The sequence below is a fragment of the Cydia amplana genome, chromosome Z (genome assembly GCF_948474715.1).
Source record: "Cydia amplana chromosome Z, ilCydAmpl1.1, whole genome shotgun sequence".
Taxonomy (NCBI): Eukaryota; Metazoa; Arthropoda; class Insecta; order Lepidoptera; family Tortricidae; genus Cydia; species Cydia amplana.
The window spans coordinates 384,353-405,769 of record NC_086096.1 but is presented as its reverse complement, the minus strand read 5'-3'; the positions used below and the strand labels follow the sequence as shown (position 1 = coordinate 405,769).

The following is a 21,417-nucleotide window of genomic DNA, read 5'->3' as shown; positions in this document are numbered from 1 at the left end:
TTATTACTTAAACTATAGTTTAAGCAGACAATTTTTTATAATTTTCAGCAATTCGTCCTACTTTTGGGTTTAGGTAGACAAAAAATTACCTAATTCGTGTACGATGATTTTTTTCAGAACTATGGGTATTATGTACAGGTCGGCCTAAAAATACGTTTAAGTAACTACTTACAAAGAATTTTTAGGAACATTTTTCTTACTCACGCGTCTCTTACAAAATGCCAATAAAATAAAGCTACAATCATTTGATTAAACCAAAACGTATCTTTAAATACTCTCCTTTAGAGTAGATCCAAACATGCAAACGTTTCTGAAAATTATCAACAATACGCCAGTAAAAAAAAATATCACCGTATTTTTGCGCCATCCTGTATAACCTACAGCTCTGCAAAAACTCACCGTTGATATTTGGTTCGTCCTGAATACAAAAACCATTTGAATTTCTAAACGCACACAGTATCCTTCGCGAAATCAAAACAAACCGCGGTCCGCGGACTAAAAAACGAAAAAATAAAACCGCGTAGTCTATTCTGCTGTCACAGTTTCAATAATAGGGTCCCGGAGCGCGGGTTTTAAACTTTTAAACATTTAAACGTAGAACGCGTTCTCACGGGGCGGCGGACCAATCGGGGGCGGGACGCGCCGCTGGCCCCGCCCACGCGGTATGGCGGCCGCCAAAACCGAGATAACGTTTTGAAGTTTTGATCTATGGCACTGGCGATTTGTATGTGTCCATTGTGTCTTAATTCAACACTAGATATAAATGACTACAGCTGTTGTGTCAGTTTCAAATTGAAAGTTTCAATTGATAATAGCAAATCATATTAGTTTGGTACCTATCTATTTACAAGGGGGCAAAGTTGTTGTTTTATCCCTCGTGCTAATATTGATATGCGAATAAGCGAAAGATTCCAAAATTGTGACTCTTTATATCCTTCAAATACCATAATCCAGTCAAATTGTAGAATTTTGTAACGTGGCTCTTCTGCGTCAAATCCGGTAGTTCTGATTTTTTGCAGACTTGTTTATGATGTTGGCCCAATTAATAATCCAAGTTTGTGACCTCAACTGCCGAACGAAACATTGTCAAAAATCCAAAAAAACCGCGATAATTCCGGTTTTCTTTTAGATTCGGGCGATTATAACCCTAAAAAAAGCGGCCAAGTGCGAGTCGGACTCGCCCATGAAGGGTTCCGTATTTAGGCGATTTATGACGTATTAAAAAAAAACTACTTGCTAGATCTCGTTCAAACCAATTTTCGGTGGAAGTTTACATGGTAATGTACATCATATATTTTTTTTAGTTTTATCATTCTCTTATTTTAGAAGTTAGGGGGGGGGGGGGCACACATTTTACCACTTTGGAAGTGTCTCTCGCGCAAACTATTCAGTTTAGAAAAAAATGATATTAGAAACCTCAATATCATTAGGGTTCCGTAGCCAAATGGCAAAAAACGGAACCCTTATAGATTCGTCATGTCTGTCTGTCTGTCTGTCCGTCTGTCCGTCTGTACAGCCGTCCGTATGTCACAGCCACTTTTCTCCGAAACTATAAGAACTATACTGTTGAAACTTGGTAAGTAGATGTGTTCTGTGAACCGCATTAAGATTTTTACACAAAAATAGAAAAAAAACAATAAATTTTTGGGGTTCCCCATACTTCGAACTGAAACTCAAAAATTTTTTTTTCATCAAACCCATACGTGTGGGGTATCTATGGATAGGTCTTCAAAAATGATATTGAGGTTTCTAATATCATTTTTTTCTAAACTGAATAGTTTGCGCGAGAGACACTTCCAAAGTGGTAAAATGTGTGTCCCCCCCCCTGTAACTTCTAAAATAAGAGAATGATAAAACTAAAAAAAATATATGATGTACATTACCATGTAAACTTCCACCAAAAATTGGTTTGAACGAGATCTAGTAAGTAGTTTTTTTTTTATACGTCTTAAATCGCCTAAATACGGAACCCTTCATGGGCGAGTCCGACTCGCACTTGGCCGCTTTTTTTTGAAGACCTATCCATAGATACCCCACACGTATGGGTTTGATGAAAAAAAAAAATTTTGAGTTTCAGTCCGAAGTATGGGGAACCCCAAAAATTTATTGGTTTTTTTTTTCTATTTTTGTGTGAAAATCTTAATGCGGTTCACAGAATACATCTACTTACCAAGTTTCAACAGTATAGTTCTTATAGTTTCGGAGAAAAGTGGCTGTGACATACGGACGGACAGACAGACGGACAGACAGACAGACATGACGAATCTATAAGGGTTCCGTTTTTTGCCATTTGGCTACGGAACCCTAAAAACTAGTTTTTAATAGTACCTTTTCAGGGAGTTTTTAAAGAAGACTACATTTTCTACAATACGACACTAGAATTACCTATCTCTGTAGATTGAATAGTTTCCGAGATAAAGCCTTCCAAAACATTTTAATTTTTTGAAATTGAGTTCGTATGCTAAGTGAGTGCAGTGAGTATGCACTTTTGACTCAGGCTTGGCACGATTGTTCTTAAGGTCAAACAAAGCTGATTTGGGCCAGTAGCCACGAGATCGTACCGTGCCTACCCCCCAAAAAGGGAGGGAAAAGGTGTCGGATCCCCAGGTCCAATCTTTGCTATATTTCTTGCTACTCTTAGCAACTAGGGCAAGTTATTATCATTTTCATATAATTTTGACGCAAACGCTAAATGTATAAATTTACTGTATTACCAATGACAAAGTTGAATTTTATCCACAAGAATGCAAATTTTGAGTTGATTCCTCATTTTGACTTGTAAAATAGAATGTACTTTTAAATCATGTTTTTGGACTAAGTATTTTTAGTAAGCGTTCAATAGGATTTTGATTTAACATTTTACATTTAGTTTTTATTTTATTTTACTCGCGTTGGTGCGTAATATGTATATAGTGAAAAATATTGTGTTTCACCCGGTAGCAAAGTTTCATTAACCCTCATGCCTTGAAACCCTCACAGCGCTCAAGATTTCGCAATCTTTCGCCTGCTCAGTTATCAATATTAGCACGAGACGTTAAACAACTTTGCCCCTTTGTACAATTTACATATATTAATAATCACTGTAGAACGAACCAAACCAACATACAAACATACAAACTTAGGACTGCACTAAAGATCATGTGTCTAAAGTCGTCCAAACGAGACACCCCATTAGTCCCGGCGGCGCGACAAATGACGACTTAAAATAGATCATAATGACTCATATGTTACGAATCAATTTCGTTTGACGGCGCCGTCCTAGGGATGGGACGTTTGGCCGAATGTGTTTTGGTTTTTAGATTTGGTAAATATTTTAGGAAATAATTTGTGTAATTGTATTGTACGGAATAACTTTCGTCGTCTTACTTTGTATGACGATGTTTTTATTTTTGTTTTGTAGAATTAGGGATTAATTTCATTAAAAGATTACACCCGCGTGCAATGAAAGCGGCTCATTTTCTATGAAGTGCCTGCGCCAAAGAAGCTTGTTGAAGCTTTCAAAATTTCATACTTTTAAAAGTGTGAATGGGTTCAAATTTTGCGTCCATGTCCGCTAGTAGGTACCATAGACAAAACTGCAAGTTCATAAACATAACAAAAATAGGATGGAACATCTTTAGTGCCTTAGAATATCAATACAACATTATATCACGAGTGAAAACCCTTTTTCAGCATTACGCTTTTTAAATTATTTTGCCGAACCGAACCCCTCGTGTAAATTTCATTCGATAGGAGCGTTCGCTTTTGCGTTATGTCTATATATATTATTATGTGTATGGAATTTTGGACTGCGCTAAAGCGGGACGTTACGGAAACTCAAAATCCCATAGAAAATGACACTTAACGCAAACGCGTAATATGTAGGTACGTCACCTCGCTATCGAATGAAATTTACACTAGATGAACTGATACCAAAACTGAGGGTCTACCGCGAAAACCGAATTTCGCAAATTGCGGGGATCTTTCTCTTTTACTTCGATGAAGGCGTAATTAGAGTGACAGAAGGCCCGATTCGGATTTTGTAATAGACATCTATTAGATATCTTTTAGACATCGCCAAGATACGATAACGATATGTTTAAGATCTAACCTGTCAAATTTGACATTTCCGCGATTCTGGGCATACTCTTGAACGATTTCCACAAGATATTACTTAGAGATCTAATTCACATCTAATAGATATCTAACACAATCTATCGTAAAAGTGATATTGGTTGCCCGAATTGCGCTGCAAAAGAGAACTAGTTGAAATCTAAACTATAACGTATCTAGAATGGATCTAGTATATGTCGTCTCTTGTGAATATTTTGAATTTCGAATACGGCAGTGAGAAGATGCCCGCAATTTGCCAACTTCGATTTACGCGGTTATAGTCCTGAAACCGAAACGGGCGTGCAGCGCCCATCACTATTTGAATCATTTCGCCGAGTCAAATGAACTAGTGATAATGATAATATAATGCGCAACAATTTAGCTCGCTTGATCTAATTGTCTGATAAAATAACAGATTTTATTGGCATGCTTAGTTGTGGGTGGCTAATGTTGACAATATGGTTGACACACCGCCTAGATGGTTGGCAGTCCTCAACTGTGCGTTTCTCTAGAAACATCCTGCCTCGCACAGCTAAACTGTGGAATGAACTGTCGCCCGCGTAGCCCGGACCGATACCTTCAAAGTTCAAACCTTCAAGAAAAGAGCGTTGCCCCATCTTAAAGGCCGGCACCACAGTGGAAACCCCTCTGGTGTTACAGGTGTCCATGGGCGGCGGTAATCGCTTACCACCAGGCGATTTGTCTTCTCGTTTGCTTCCTACATCATAAAAAAAGCTGGAGAAAGATAGGTATATCAATAGTACACATTATAAAACAAATTCCCCCGCCGCGTCTGTCTGTAGGTATGTCTGTATATTATTGCACGCGACTGCATGGCGTGTTGTCGTGTCATGGCGTGATGAGTCAAGGTCTCGGTAGGTACTTACTGTAATTTTGCGCTTTAAGGCTTTTTCATTTGAGAACGGATGTTGTGGCTAGTTTTTGCGCGTGTTACCTGTTAGCTCGGGCAGTAAGCAGCAAAAATTACTAAACGGGCGAGGTGTTCAAAATGATCTTGACGCGACTTTATTGTTAAGAGAAAAAGAGCGTGTCAAGGTAATTTTGAACACCTCGCCCGCTTAGCAACTTCGGCTGCTGACTGTACTTAAACGAGCAGAATAATCACCTGATGAGAGCATGCAACACTCGAGTGGCAAATGCGTTGCCGGCCTTTAAGCTGGGAGTAGGTAAGTATTTTTCTTGAAAGTTTGAAGGTCGTATCGGTCCGGATATACCACGGGCGGCAGTTCATTCCACAGTGTAGCTGTGAGATGCAGCAAGTTTCTTGCTTCAGTACGTGGAAACTATTTTCACGTGACGAAGTAGATTCATCCGTCAAAGTCCGATGTCCGATACGGCGATGTTATCTGTGTGACTAATAGTAACTGACGTTAACGTCTCATTCAACTCTAAGCGACATCGGTATCTATAGTCGTATAGCGATAGAGGTGAGCGAGTTATCGATGAATAGTGTGAGCAACGGTAAGTAGCTGACGACGCGGACGCGTGCGGCGGATTTTACCTAAAATTTACCCTCCCATAGAAAATGGACCAGCCAAAATGTATGAAACACCCGAATTTTTTTTCGCGATTTCGGTGTTGGTCTCATAGTAAAAGTTGCTCAGTCCCTCCCAAAACCTGCCTGGCAACGGGAATGCAGTTGTTTCCTAGCCACCCTGTATAGGAGGCAAACGTGCAGACGAATTGCCTGATGGTAAGCGATTACCGTCGCCCATGGACACCCGCAACACCAGAGGGGCTGTAAGTGCGTTACCGGCCATTGAGATGGGAGTACGCTCTTTTCTTGAAGGTCATTCTGAAAGTATTAGGAATAAATTCAGACACAAGAAGAAGGAATATCCCAGAATTTTATGTATTGTGAAAACGCCCTTTTCCCAATCACTTGAAATAATTATTAGATAGTTAAATTGTAAAATGATGTGCTGTACAGTGTCGAGCTCCCCTCTACTCGTTAATTAAATGTAAAACATTCCGGCTCCGCGATCAAAGCCGAATGTGTAAATAATGTAAATAAAACCTCCTCATTTCTGATTAATGACGACTTTTCCCTAAATAAATAACACTGAAAATAAATAACGCGGATAAATTAGGTGCTCGCGTCCGCTCTCCCGATACCCGTCAACGCCAAAAAGTAACTTTCGTGTGAAAGTTGTTGGTGGCTAGGTCGTTTCCGTTCTGCGGGGATGGCGCAAGTTCGCGCCACGGAATGACAAATGGTACCTTTTGAGCGCTCGCAACGGAAATCATCCCGCGCACAACGTCATGCCCGCGACTAATTACTAGACATTTGATTGTGATCACGCTCACTAACAGCTTAATTTGTACTTTAAAACTAAGATATAGAGTCGATTTTAGTTTGAGAAGTTTAAACAAATCTTTCAAGTTGTTATTGAAGAAATTTCACTGCTATATAAAGGTGTTAGGGTAGGGTTTAGAATGGAGGTTTTAGGTTATTATTGTCACGAAATGTACTTAAAAGTAAAATGATATCAGAGCGGGAGCGAGGTGTGACCGCCCGATACTAATTGTAGGGAATATTTGTGGAGTTTGGTGCGTGAAAACGGTCCCGAAATAGAATCAAAATGGCACCTTTTTTTAGGTTTTATTTGATTTTAATTGCGCGGGAAGAGGCTTGGGAGTATTTCTTGTGTCCATAATTGTATAATTATAGATATCTCTTTGACTTGTATATGTATGGTAACAGGTTGTTAAAAGGTTTGCTGAGATTTTGTCAAGTGGATTTTTAAATTCGTGGAAAAACAATAACAAAGTGCGAAACAACTATGTAACTCTTAAAAAAACATGTGTTGAAATTATTAGATTAATTATACGTACCTATATAATCGTATGTATTTTCATAAAATAAAAAGTTTTATGTATGTAGGTACTGTTTATTAGTAAAGATTTTTTTTTCAACTCATACTACGAGTATACTTAAAGAGTAAGTGGGGAGGCCTTTGCCCAGCAGTGGGGCACTCTTATAGGCTGATAAAAGAAAATACGATATTTAGGTAATCGGTACAACAAAGAAAAATACAATAAAACAAAACTAACAATAGGACTCGAACTAAACAATTATACAATTAAGTTGATTTACTTTTAAATATGGATCTTTTCCTTTAGATAGTGTCTTTAAAGTAATAACACTTGCTATTTATTTTAAACGTTCAATATACCTACGGAATAAAAAGTTAAGTAACATAATTAGTAAATTAAATGGTGTCGTTAATATACTTAATATATTGACCTTTATTTTAATTGCCGCGATCAAATTGATTAACCGATTAAAAGTAATCGATTGAAGTGATTAACGATTGAAAATGTTCGATTAAAGACCGGTAGCCGTGAGCGATGGAGCCATAATCAGAACATAGACACTATTATATCATTACCTACTTGGACGTCTTAAATAAAAAGGATGTAACTATCAAGGATTGCCTAGTAAAAGTAGTTAATACTTTATAAGGGTAGGTGCGTTAGTTTTCGCCCAGCGCTAGTTTTCATCCACTTGACGAAATTTGATTATAAATCTACATTGCTGCACAAATTTGGACTTATTGCAATTCTTAATATCTAAAGAATATATTTATCTACATAAAAATATATTTCGCAAGAAGCTAATTAATAAGTAAATATATTATTTGCTAATCCCTTAAGTGGACGAAAACTAGAGCATGGACGTACTGATAATTCCGCTACTCGATACTAGATGTCGACTATGAAAATAATAGTGTTTTTGGTACCAAAACTGATTTATGGAGGGAGCACTCTATGTATTTTTTTCTTTATGCCTGTACTTAATATGAGTCATTATAGTTCGTTTTTTTAGCATTAGAAAGAAGGTAAGCGATCTTGATATGTCTTTTAATAGAAAAACTCTTTTGAAAAATCAGTAACTATTAGTTATGAAAGCAGAAGGATATAAATGATCGTATTAGATTCATAATTGTTACATATTTGCCGTGACTTATTTTTAAAACGTGTTTTTCAATTAAAAGACCAATCGAGATTGTTTACCTTATTTCTAATTCTAAAAAAAACGAACTATAGTACCATTCGCCTCTTCTTAAACTGTTAGAGCTAGGTATAATCTAATACCTTTAAACGAGCAATTTTTGTTTATTAATTAATTAATTTATATATATATATTTCGGGGATCTCGGAAACGGCTCTAACGATTTCGATGAAATATGGGGGTTTTCGGGGGCGAAAAATCGTTCTAGCTAGGTCTTATCTCTGGGAAAACGCGCATTTTCGAGTTTTTATATGTTTTCCGAGCGAAGCTCGGTCACCCAGATATTTAGATTAATTAGTCCTAGTCGTGTGTGACAGTGACAGCGAAATGAATTGCTCTACGCCCGAACGTTTTGTCAACCAAATATTTCACGTATTTTTAGCTTGCAACCTATATTAGAATTTCGACCTGTATTTCACCGACACAGAAAAAAGAGTAATGATTTTCGAGTGTCACTATAGTAGGTGTTTTTCAAACTGCGAGGGTACGATGATATCATCAAATTGTATGGATCATCTCCATACAATTTATAACCTTGACAAATATCACATAAATTGTATTGAATTGACATCTATCATCGTACCCTTCCTGTTTGAAAAATTACATACTTATTTTATAACACATATGGTGCTAACTTTACCGCCCTAGTGCGGTAATTGGCACAATACGTGCATATGTAGAAAATTTGAAGGGCCATAATGCACCTGGAAGGGGCCCACAGGAAAACGCCGTAAAAGCAAACCAAATAGCCGCTGGGCGGATGACATTAAGAAAATAGCTGGTATCAACTGGAAATATACGGCATTAAATAGGGAAACTTGGAAGTCCTTGGAGGAGGCCTTCACCCGATGAGGGGTTCTGGTCCGTCACGATAAAAAGAGACTAACTATATCAGTGTAAATACCTAAATAAAATGTAAGCTTTTTCGACATACCTAATCATAATTTTGACATAGAAACAATGCAATGTAATATTAAAAATAACTAGCTAAGATTATAAAATTGATGTACCTTCTTACATTTTTTATCCAATGACTAGAAATAAAGGCTTTTTTATTTTTATTAATTTTATTTATAATGCACTGTAAAACATTGTACAATACACGTACGGAAAGGTACTCCCTTCGGTCGTGTTTCAATTTATCGCCACTTGTTGCGAATTTCCTACTTTTCGCACTTCTGGGTACCGTATACTACTTAGATAGTTGTCAGTATGACACAGTTGAGGTTTATTATGAAATTAATCTTACTTATATTTTTATCTTCTACATTTATTTATTTTCTTTTATTTTTAATTTTGACGACCTTGTCAATAGAGACCCTGACGCAGCACTAGGTCCCGGGTTCGAATCCTGGTAAGGGCTATCTATACCTATAAATTACCTATACGCAACGATATCACCAATTTTGCTATAAAAAATGCCTTAAAGCATCCCGTCTTATTAAAATAAGTACTTTCCACACATCACTATTCCCCTAATTAGTACACGTGGCCGTATACACCGCCCCAACACTTACCGTTACGAATACATCATTAATCACAACTTTATTCCCTCAGTGATAAGGTTCAGAACCGCCCAGCAGAGCAATTAGTGAGCGCCACATATTTTACGCACGCGTATAAATTACGCTTTGATTTGTCAAATTGTGGAGATATTTCTGTTTGAGGTGAGATGGGGGGTTCGACTAGAGTTGGTGGGTTCGACTAGAGTTGGTGGGACTCGAGTCACTTGAGTCTATATTTGAACTAGACTCGTTTTTAGGGTTCCGTAGCCAAATGGCAAAAAACGGAACCCTTATGGATTCGTCATGTCTGTCTGTCTGTCCGTCCGTATGTCACAGCCACCTTTTTGCGAAACTATAAGAACTATACTGTTGAAACTTGGTAAATAGATGTATTCTGTGCACACAAAAATAGAAAAAAAAACAATAAATTTTGGGGGCTCCCCATACTTAGAACTGAAACTCAAAAATTTTTTTTTTATCAAACCCATACGTGTGGGGTATCCATGGGTTGGTCTTGTCCCATGTAACTTCTAAAATAAGAGAATGATAAAACTAAAAAAAATATATCATGTACATTACCATGCAAACTTCCACCGAAAATTGGTTTGATTGAACGAGATCTAGTATGTACTTAAGTAGTTTTTTTAATACGTCATAAATCCTCTAAATACGGAACCCTTCATGGGCGAGTCCGACTCGCACTTGGCCGCTTTTTACGAGAGTCTGCATTATAAAAACTCCGGAATAATTCAAGTTCAGAATCAAATCCTTTATTGAGTTTTTTTAAGCGCAATTCAATAAGACTCGAGTCTCCCAATAAAGATTCATTTTATCTACATACTAGTAGCAGTAAAGAAAACCAATTTTATTTTCTTGGACAGTTGAAGATCGTATCGGTCCAGTCGGAAATACCGCGAGCGACTTCCAGTATGATGATGATGACAGATGTCGTTCATTGTAGTATGTTGTATGTAAAAACAGTATAAGTCCTAGCAACATATGTCCCACTTCAAAACTAAAGTGTCACAGAAATCAAATAACTTGCCCGTACAATTTCCGTCGCAAATCTTAATTTCAAAGACAAGACATACTTACAGACTACTCTACATATATCTAAGAACGTGTTGTAAAAAAAAATCTTGCGCATCTGTGCTCCATTATAGTCTGTCTCTAATGGATTGGATACACCGCGGCGCTTGTACGATTTAGAACTGTACCGGACTTAATTTTTGTGTACACTTTATCTACAAATTGTGTCAAAAATATATCAAACCAAAAGAAACTTTATAGATGTAAGAATAGAGTATAAAATCTAATGGTTTGGGAAGTTTTTCGGCACTTTAAAACGTTCTATGCGCGCGTCTTCAAACGGAGTTTGAGTGAACAATTATCAACTTTTTTAATTTTCGAATTTGGAGCGTCTTTTGTTTTAGTTGGTTTTCTGTTGTGTTTGTTTTTAGGGTTCCGTACCCAAAGGGTTAAAACGGGACCCTAATACTAAGACTTCGCTGTCCGTCTGTCTGTCACCAGGCTATATCTCATGAACCGTGATAGTTATAGACAGTTGATAGTTTCACAGATGATGTATTTATATTGCCGCTACATTATTTGTGAAAATTTCAACGGTGACAGACGGACGGACGGACAGACAGACAGCGAAGTCTTAGTAATAGGGTCCCGTTTTTTACCCTTTGGGTACGAAACCCTAAAAACAGACGATATTATTAAAAATTGATTTCGGGTATTTCGGGTTATCACTATCAGTCAAAACATGCCGATTTCGCGAATTTTGGGAGTAATATCAAGTTCATTCAAGATACGACCCTACCGCAAAAAGCAGATAACTTCTTTTACTTTAACATACTTATTATATTTTTTAGAACATCACTCACTTGTGGCGTTCTGGGAACACGTAATGACAGCGCGACTCGTCTGAAATCGTAAGGACGTAAGGGACACTTAACTAGCGGCTCTTACGCCCTTATACCACACAGTGGTCCTATATTTTTAAAGCTCACTGCAAAACCGACCTTAGCTCTTCAACGATAAAGTTCGATTTCCAGCTATAATACGGATTATCAATTTGAAAGATTAATACATCTTAATCTGCGAACCGTCAAGTATGAAACAGATTTTCAGTCGACTGATACCACTTTGTCGGCTGTTAATAAGGTGCTACTAGTATTAAGATTACGTGAGAAGTCGACCTTATTGACAACAAACAAAACGGTATATTTAGTCGACACAGCACAAATTGTCCTTTACGTCACATTTGTTTAATGATCGCAACTGCCAAAAAGGCCTAACGGACAATAATGATGATATTTATTTTATGCGGTCACTTTTTTCAGTCTCGACGGCGCAAATTTAAAATTATGCTTACGGTGAAATGATGAACGCTGAATGTTCTGCAGGAGTTCTTCCTTCTTCACAACGTCTGTACCCACGGATAATCAGCAGTCCACAAGATGCTCGAAGACATTAGTTCACACCGCAGGCTACTCCGAAAGCTTCTAATTCCGAAGAACCTCCATTAGAAATACTTCTTTTGCACTTACACCATTTTATACCCTGTCTTTTGAACCGTAAAAACATGAGTCGCTTTGTTGAATTACACAAATATTTTGTAACACGCAATTCGCGGTGCGTAAAGATTCTGATACGTGCAAGATATCGCCCGTACATTCATTTCGCATTAGCCTGTACCAGTTTATGATAAAAAAAATAAGTACGTAAAAGCATCGCATACATTTATCGTGTGAAAAAAGTCGTAAACGAACCGCCGTGGATGTTAAAACCTTTTTCTATGAGTTGTGATACTTGTGATCAGTTTGGGAAGTTAAAATGATGCTTGTAAGTAAATGCCGATGGTTGTTTACAACTCTTTCGCTTTAAATACCGATATATGATAAAATGGAAGTTGAATTAAAAATGTAAATTTCGAATTACCTTATCTCTTCGCCCTGTTTTAAGTGCTGTCAAATGTAAATGTAAGTTTTAATCGCTTGTTCCTTTATAAAAAAAACTAAATTAAGCAACAATGGATTAAATTCGTAATTCTGGTTATTACATTTATAAATCAGTGACTGAATTCTCTGGACTATTGCATACCGGAATAAGCAAATACATATTATTGAATCGTCTATTTAATACTTCCGATAATATTGTAAGGAGATTTTCACTAAAATCGAGTAGAGATATAATTTGATTACCTATTTAAATTAAACGGCAACGAACATTCTTTGATTAATTATTTGCTACTCTAGAGGATTTAATAAATAAAGCTTTGAATATTCTTTATTAGGAAATAAACTCACATAAAAGGCTTCTATTTGAATTTACTTCCATTTTGTAAGATTATTTTATAGACTGAAATCAAATGAACTGGCCGTATACTTCGCATTAATACCTAATTTAAAATGAATACAACACATCAAGGAAACACCACTATGTCGGCTAAGTGATAAGCGCGTTATAAAACTGGAATTTTTCGATCAGAACAGGTATTAAAGCAAAAAATTCATTACTTTACATAAGTAGCTTATGTTTAACTTTGTTTGTGTAACTACGCCAATATCGATGGATAATTAGAGAACCTTGGGGCAAAATACTTCTTTGAATGTTGCAAATTAACTCGCAATTATGTAGACGAAGCCTGTACTATGTGTTATTTGTACCAAAGTAGGGCCTAACTGCCTATTTATTGAATGGTTATGGTTAATCATGGCCGGTGTGTACTAGCCGAAACAAATAAAAAATAAACCACTTCATATTTTCCTAATGTGTTTTTCTATACTGTATTCAGACTGTTCATCTCACTTCAGCCTAAATAAACCTAAATAGATCCAAATGGCGTAAGGAACACATTACCCAATGTGTCCGTTGCTCCATTTGCGTGTGATATTCACCTGTAGCACCCTCTTCGGCAGCCCCGTCTTCTGGCTGAGCTGTTTCAGGTCCTTCGCGTCCGGGTTGTGGTTGATCGCGAAGTAGGACTTCATGGTGCGCAGCTGGTGGTGCTTGAAGCTGGTGCGCATGCGCTTGGTGCGCGACGTTGAGCCCAGGCTGCCGCCGCCGCGGAAGCCCATCTCCAAATATTCGGGGTTCAGATCTGGGTCGGGCAAAACATTAGGCGATGCAAAAACGATCGGTAAATTCCTGTGTACGCTGTTGGCGATTACGTCTTTAGGGTTTCAAGTAGCGAATTATCATCATCGTTATTAATTTAGCTGAAAAAATCTCCTGCCATTGAAACGAGGAGTCCCAGACTTACTTAACAGCGGCTAAATGATTTCATCATACTGCTTTGGCATGACGAAATCAATCATTCGAAAACAAAGCCTTTTAATTTTATTGGAACGCCTTTATTATTAATATTCCGTCGGAAAGTTTCCAAAATCGCGAATTTTCCACTTGGAAATAACTCTCGGAAACTTTTCATATTTTTGTAGTTACCACACGGTATTGTTATGCCATTTAGGTTTCTTGGTAAATTTGATATTTTATAGCGTTGGTTTTGGACAGCTAATTTAGCTAGGACCCTAAATGGCGCAACAATTCGAAATTTTCGAATTCCAAAATGAACGTTTCCTGTGAAATTTTCCAGAAGTGTTCCAGCTTTTTGGAAACGTTTCACAACTTGTCATACTTACCTTAATCTATTTACAATGATGAAATTTAAATAATCTAAACTGAACATTCTGAACTTGGAACCAAGTCAGCATGAGCGATATCATCATTGCAGAACTGTGTCCATCGATGGATAAATTGTTACTCGTGATGATAATGATGATGATACTCTATAATATAGACTAAACGAATATATGTCTAAAATTTATGTTTATAATTTTAAAGAGACGTAAGCGTCAATCAGCTACATTTAAAAAGCAAAGTAAATATTAAAATGTAGTAGACTTTAACATTAAATGAAATTTCATCATCTCATAACTGTACTGAATACCAAATGCCGCATTATAATTCATCATTATATCCAAAATGCTCCTTAAACAATTAATTTATAACCACATAAAACAATACGTTTAAAATTTAATTTATTAACCGTAAAAGCGAGCGCAAAATGCATTATCATTATAATAATTTTAATTGGATCATACAACGATTCACACAATTAAGTAAAATGTACGAAGAATTACCAACGCATACCAGAACAGTCGCTGTGCCAATTCGCTAGCAAAAATTACAATAAATTTCACATTTAATAAATTTTCGTTAAATAAAGATTTTAAGTCACTTACGGCTAAATGACTCGGCGTAAGTCCATCGCAAGTACATTATTGCCGTTTTTAAGGGTACCGTGTACCTACCGTAATTAATTTCAATTTGTATTCGTTTTCAAACGTTGACACCTCGTCGCATTCTGGTTATCGCGTCTCAACTTCTCAAGTCAGACGTCTACAGAAAAAAAACAAAATCGATACCGTCGACGCCAAAAAGCCGGCGGTGTCATAACATTTGATTTCATATTTAAATGCAAATTACATTTCGAATCGAATGACGTTAAAATGTATTATCGATGAGTGTAAAAAGACTCGTAAGTTTAAATGGAAACAAACTCCCTCGTTTTATGTGGGCAATAATTTAATTTTAATACAGATTTAATCTCTCAAACGTTAAAATCAAAAGTTTACAAGTTCTTTAAAAGTCGTTTTAATTACGCGTATTTTGAAAAGCGCCTTTTTTAACAAAACGGGCGCGCGTTTTTATTGCTGGCCAGTTTCCTTAATAAAACGGTTGCCGTGGCGCTTGAAATCTTTACCACGAGGGCCTGTGTGAGTCGGCTTTACCTTTTGTCCCGTTCTTGGCGGGGCGGCGTGAGAGGGAGGAGAGGAGAGGCAGTAAGGCTCGCGGGGAAGTTTACAACTGCGTCGTAAAGCGATCGTAACACGGGTATGGGCACTAGCCATTGTTTTCAGTTGCGTTTTATCAACTGTGCCTGGCGACTTGGAGGGGGTGCAAGGAATAAGCGAAAACAAAATGTGACGTTTTCGGCACTGCTTTAAAAAAAGTAGCCAAGTTGTCTTACAGTTAGTAGAACTGAAAGTATTTTTTCGTTTCGTATTATGTACTTATTTCAAACTACCTTAAATATTATGATCCAAACGCTAGGGTTTGAAATAACTGGCGTCAATATATTTTTGACTTGGTGCTTGCTGTCAATTGAGATTAATATAATACTCCATCTGCTTTGCGTAAGGACTTTTTAGGGTTCCGTAGCCAAATGGCAAAAAACGGAACCCTTATAGATTCGTCATGTCTGTCTGTCTGTCCGTCTGTCCGTCCGTATGTCACAGTCACTTTTCTCCGAAACTATAAGAACTATACTGTTGAAACTTGGTAAGGAGATGTATTCTGTGAACCACATTAAGATTTTCACACAAAAATAGAAAAAAAGCAATAATTTTTTGGGGTTCCCCATACTTAGAACTGAAACTTAAAAAAATTTTTTTCATCAAACCCATACGTGTGGGATATCTATGGATAGGTCTTCAAAAATGATATTGAGGTTTCTAATATCATTTTTTTCTAAACTGAATAGTTTGCGCGAGAGACACTTCCAAAGTGGTAAAATGTGTCCCCCCCCCCCTGTAACTTCTAAAATAACAGAATGATAAAACTAAAAAAAATATATGATGTACATTACCATGTAAACTTCCACCGAAAATTGGTATGAACGAGATCTAGTAAGTAGTTTTTTTTAATACGTCATAAATCGCCTAAATACGGAACCCTTCATGGGCGAGTCCGACTCGCACTTGGCCGCTTTTTTCTTTATTTCTAATGAATGAACGTTTCCTTATGCACGTGGAGGATTAACCAGGAGCCTTCTCTGGAATGCCACATATACTGATCTACCGTAAATACCAAAGCCCCGAAGAGAAATATTTTAATTACATAATTTAAGCACTGTAATTGTGAGCAATTATTTAAAAACCGGTCAAGTGCGAGTTCGTTTAACTCGCGCACCGAGGGTTCCGTACAAACTTAAAATTTTCGGATGGTATACGTATAAGCTTCCAATCTACGAACTATAACTATAATCATCTCATCTATGTACGTTGGTTTTTCAGGGTTAATTATTTATCATGTGAACCGATTTCAACAATTCATATTTTATTTGAAGGAAGGTGTTTTAGTGTAATCTCATAGATATTATAAGTATAAATAATACCCGCCAAGTAAACCACATTGCAATTTATATTAGAAAATGTTTTTTGATACTTAAAAAAAGTTTTCAAGTTAGAGGTGTGATTATATATTTTCCCTGTAATATTTATGATAATGTTATATATTATGTAAAAAAAAATCATAATTTTTCGTTGATAAACTTCGGAGATAAGGGTGGGGGAATGGTTTTTTTTTCACATTTTCTTTCATAAGTCAATTTTTTTCTCACTATATTTTTGCAAATGTTTAATTTGAGCTCTTTCAAATGATATCCCACTCGACCTAGTAACTAGACTTTGAAATTTTGCCCCCTCGTTATAATGGACATTTTCCATAATTAATAAAAAATAAAATGAAAAAAATACACTTTCAATTTGCTTGGATTAGCATTGTTCATAACTATTATTAATTTGAAATCGATAGCTTCAGTAAAGTGTCATTCAATAGAACTTGCTAACTATGTCAACAAACCGCCATACTAAAATTGACACTGAATGTCAAATTACTAGTCACTTTTGTTTACATACAAGCATGTAGTTAGCAAGTTCTATTGAATGACACTTTAGTTCTCGAGGTGTTTAGCAATGTGGCAGACAGACATACGGACAGAGTTCACCATAAGGGTTCCTTTTGTACCTTTTTGGTACGGAACCCTAATAATGTACCACCCGCGCCCGCTCAAGGGTCCGCTCCCGCCCCCGCTCGTGGCTCACGCCGGCCTGCGGGCTAAAGAACGCCGCGGTTTAACGACCAATAAACCCTGTTGCCAACAAAAACTAGTAAACCGGCGCAACACCTCACCACCGCACCACACGGACATGTTGACAAAACCTGATCAACGACCACACTTAGCATTTGTACTTAAACCACAAAAATTGGTCGGAAGAATAATAATTTTTGATCCCTTGCAACAATAAATATAATAAATATCTGGGAAACCGAGCTTTGCTCGGATAACATAAAAAAAACTTAAAAATGCTCGTTTTCCCAGAGATAAGACCTAGGTCTTGTAAATGATGCTAGGTCCTAGGACCTAGCTAGATTGATTTTTCGCCCCTGAAAACCCCCATATAGTAAATTTCATTAGAGCCGTTTCCGAGATCTCCGAAATATATATATAAATAAATAAACAAGAATTGCTCGTTTAAAAGGTAGTAGATAGATATATAAATAGATACATAGATAGATAAATAGTTACATAGATAAACGCGCAATCGACAGAGATGTGGAAATTGTTAAATAATCTCTTGTCTTGTCTCGATTTCCATAACGCCGGATGTGAATGTGAATAACCGACCAAAATGACTTTTTAATATTAAACACATTCTTTTTCTAATGAGCTGATACTGGTATTTCTATCATTTTATGTTTCCGAGATACAGAAAGTACGTAATTCAATTTTTCCGTCAGGCATAAAGCCTTAATTACACATTCTACTTTTTCTATATTTAGTTTGCCTCTCAAATGTTTCATTTTTCTAGATGGCGTTGGCGATAAGTGACTTGAGACCTTATGCATCTAAAATGCCGATATGTTGTGAGGTATGTATCGGTAGGTACTACTTTTTGACAATAATTTTAGCGAGAGAACTACGTATTGGATAAAAAATATGACTTTATGCCTCTATTGTAGGTACTGTTTAATTAAAAGAAGTTAAAAATTCACATCAGACAAATTTTGCATGAAAACCGTTTTTTTAGATACCTACTTAATATAAAAAAAATTAAAACGTTTTCACTTACCCACAATAAAAGGTACAAATACCTTGTCTAAATTAAAAAAGAATGGTCTAGAATCTAGAATAAGTGAATAAATAAATATTCATTCATTCATTCTTTCAAATCCAATAAGTTCTTGGAGCCAGTAGCCACGTAAAAGAATATCGAGTTCCCAACTCGACATTTTCTTAAGGAAATATTATACCTTACAAAACGACGCAAAGGACAAAATACAGCACAAAACGGAAGAAAAATTAATCCTACATTGGAGAATGAACGTTCAAAGAAAATTGCATTATTATTTTGTCAAGGAAAAGTTTTGAGTACAATAGAAAAGGCGGCCCTTTGTGGTTCTCCTCAATGAAGTTTGTTTATTTAAACTGCTTTTTCTACTAGAATATGAAATATTCTTGAAGTAACATAAAAATAAGTTAATTTTGGATTTCTATGATTTATAGCAGTTAAAGACGGCTTATAAAGTAACTATAAGACCCCCCCCCCCTCCCCAAGATCTGGAGTATAATTGATTAAAGTTATTTAGGTATCTACTTGACGTATTTAGTATCCAGTCCAGAATCAACTTAAATTGTTTTATTAAAATAAATAAATTTCGAACAGTCAATCGAAATACCACTGAAAGTTTATGTCCATTACGCCAATTGTCTAATCTAAAGGTATATCATTAAAGTATTTACAACCTAAAATCATCTACGATTATACGCGTAGTTTATCGTAAGGTCGTATAAGAAAGCCATCGTAAAGTGTGTTATACTGCCGTGCTAAATCAAAACGCCCTATCTCCATATTAATTCAACAGTGGCATACGTCGTATCATGTTAACCACGAGGCTTTATAATACCAGAGCTTTTATTGCGATTGCGCACCGAGCGCGGGCGAGGAATAAAGGAATTAGAAAAAGACCGAGTGCCAGAAATCTTATGTTTGGAACTCTACTCAGTTTTTTACTACTTTTTAGAAATTCGGGTTATATTTAGAAATTCTATTCCTATTCTCTTTAGAAAGAATCAGCATTTTTGTATCAGTTACCAAAACGCGATATCTTAATTTGTAAATTTGTAAAGCCGAAATATTAGCGAAATATTTATTATTATTATGTAGGTGCTTCTAAGTGTATATAATTATCTATATAATTATTTGAAATTGATAAGGGCGTCCTGTGATTCTACTGATTTGAAAATGTATACTTGTCTTGTGAAAATGTAAATGTATAATGAGATGTAAGTACTTCATTAGCGTGCTACTCTTCATTCTCTTGTGTTTTTACTTGCAACCCCTCTGGCTTTTACGCCTCCCTTTGCATTATCCCATCATAGATATATATCATCGACCGAATCGCATGATTGCCTCCTACGGCTCCTACTCATAAAAAAAACTTTGGGTTGCACTCCAGGAGTGCCGGCAGAAGTGAAAACTCAATGACATTGTAACAGTTTTTCGATCAGGTCACGCGTCCGTCTTACGAATTTTCAATCTGTCGCGAGTTTAACATTTTTTTCCCACCTCAAAAAGTGCACAGCGCTGCTAAAGAAGTTTTCACTTCTAAAAAATGCATGCGCGTAGGTATATAAAAATAAGTTAAGAGTCTGTGCGGAAAGAGAAGAGTCGTAGAATGCATTGGGTCCCATACATTTCACGACTCTTCTCTTTCCGAACAGACTCTAAAATGTTAAATAAGTTATATGTATTAGGCCTCCGCGCCTCGCGTTCGCGCAGTAATCAAAACAAACCCATTTCGCCAAAGTTATAAATGCACTGTAAACAATGCGTACGCTAAAAATGCATTTCACATTACACGACGGCGATGGAAAAGGGCGTAACGGACAAATTAGTGACGGTGCATACGGCACTGCGATACGGCGTTATTATCGGCGGCGTAAAACGCTCCGGTGGACGCATTATTGCGAGCTAATTGCAGCCGACGTATTGGAACTTATTACAGATTGAATCTTTTTGTTTTTGGAATTTGGAGTTTTGGGAAGATTTTGTTAATAAGATAGTTATGAAATGATAACTACTTAATAATCGTTTTCATGTCTAATTATAGTTTTTATTTAGTGTCTACGCAAATCTTAAAACGTGTTAAAAAGTATCGTTTTTTTGTAGTAGTTAGGTCCTATAATAATTACTGAAAAATTATTTTAATATTGATGTCAAATGAGTTATAAAGGTACATGATATAAGATACAAATACAGAAGCAGTATACAAATATTTGAACAAAGCCTCTTATAATATAACAAGACGTGAAAGTGCCTGTACAAATACTTTTGAGCACCTTTGCCGCTCCTAAATATCTGACGATGACTGTACTTACGGCAGTATTCGAACAATGCTTATAAGAAGTCACACCGATACGATACCGATCTGCCAGTGTCAAAAGTGATGTTTTTGGTTGAAGTAATGTTACTCGCTGTGACATCTTATAATTAAGCATAAATCGAATACGGCGGTTATAGAATATAAACCGTCGGAATGTTTTAGCTTAACTTACGCCTTAACCTAGCCCTGGCACTGAGTGTTAGTGAATAGTTGAATAGCTATAATTTATTCTACATTTACTTTTCTTACCGCGCTCAGTGAAAATCCAAATGTCGTACGACCAACCTAATCTTATGTCGCTTGCGTCATTTTTCCTCGTTGTACCAGAATAAAGGCTTTTCTGATCGCGATCCGCGTTGACGGTTCGTCTCGTGTTTGTTTGCCTTGATTTAGTAGACTTTAACTCAACGATAACATTAACCAACAGAAAATGATCCTTCAAACATACACCCTTTAGATATACCCACGGCTCAGCTTATAATGGTACTCGCACCCAGTCTTAAAAGACCTAGAGCTTTACATAGTAGGTCAAAGCGAAGAGAT

General features: G+C 36.6%; 1 protein-coding gene across 2 annotated transcripts in view; it reads right to left on the bottom strand.

The window, feature by feature from the left end:
- LOC134660911 (protein apterous-like) overlaps positions 1 to 21,417 on the bottom strand; it is a 125,325-nt gene that overhangs the window by 4,105 nt on the left and 99,803 nt on the right. Inside the window, exon 5 of one of the 2 annotated variants that reach the window (XM_063516787.1) lies at positions 13,542 to 13,744. The exons of the other annotated variant lie outside the window; for it this stretch is intronic. Coding sequence (XP_063372857.1) covers positions 13,542 to 13,744 — 203 coding nt within the window. The remainder of the gene's footprint in view (positions 1 to 13,541; positions 13,745 to 21,417) is intronic. 2 annotated transcript variants of the gene reach the window in all.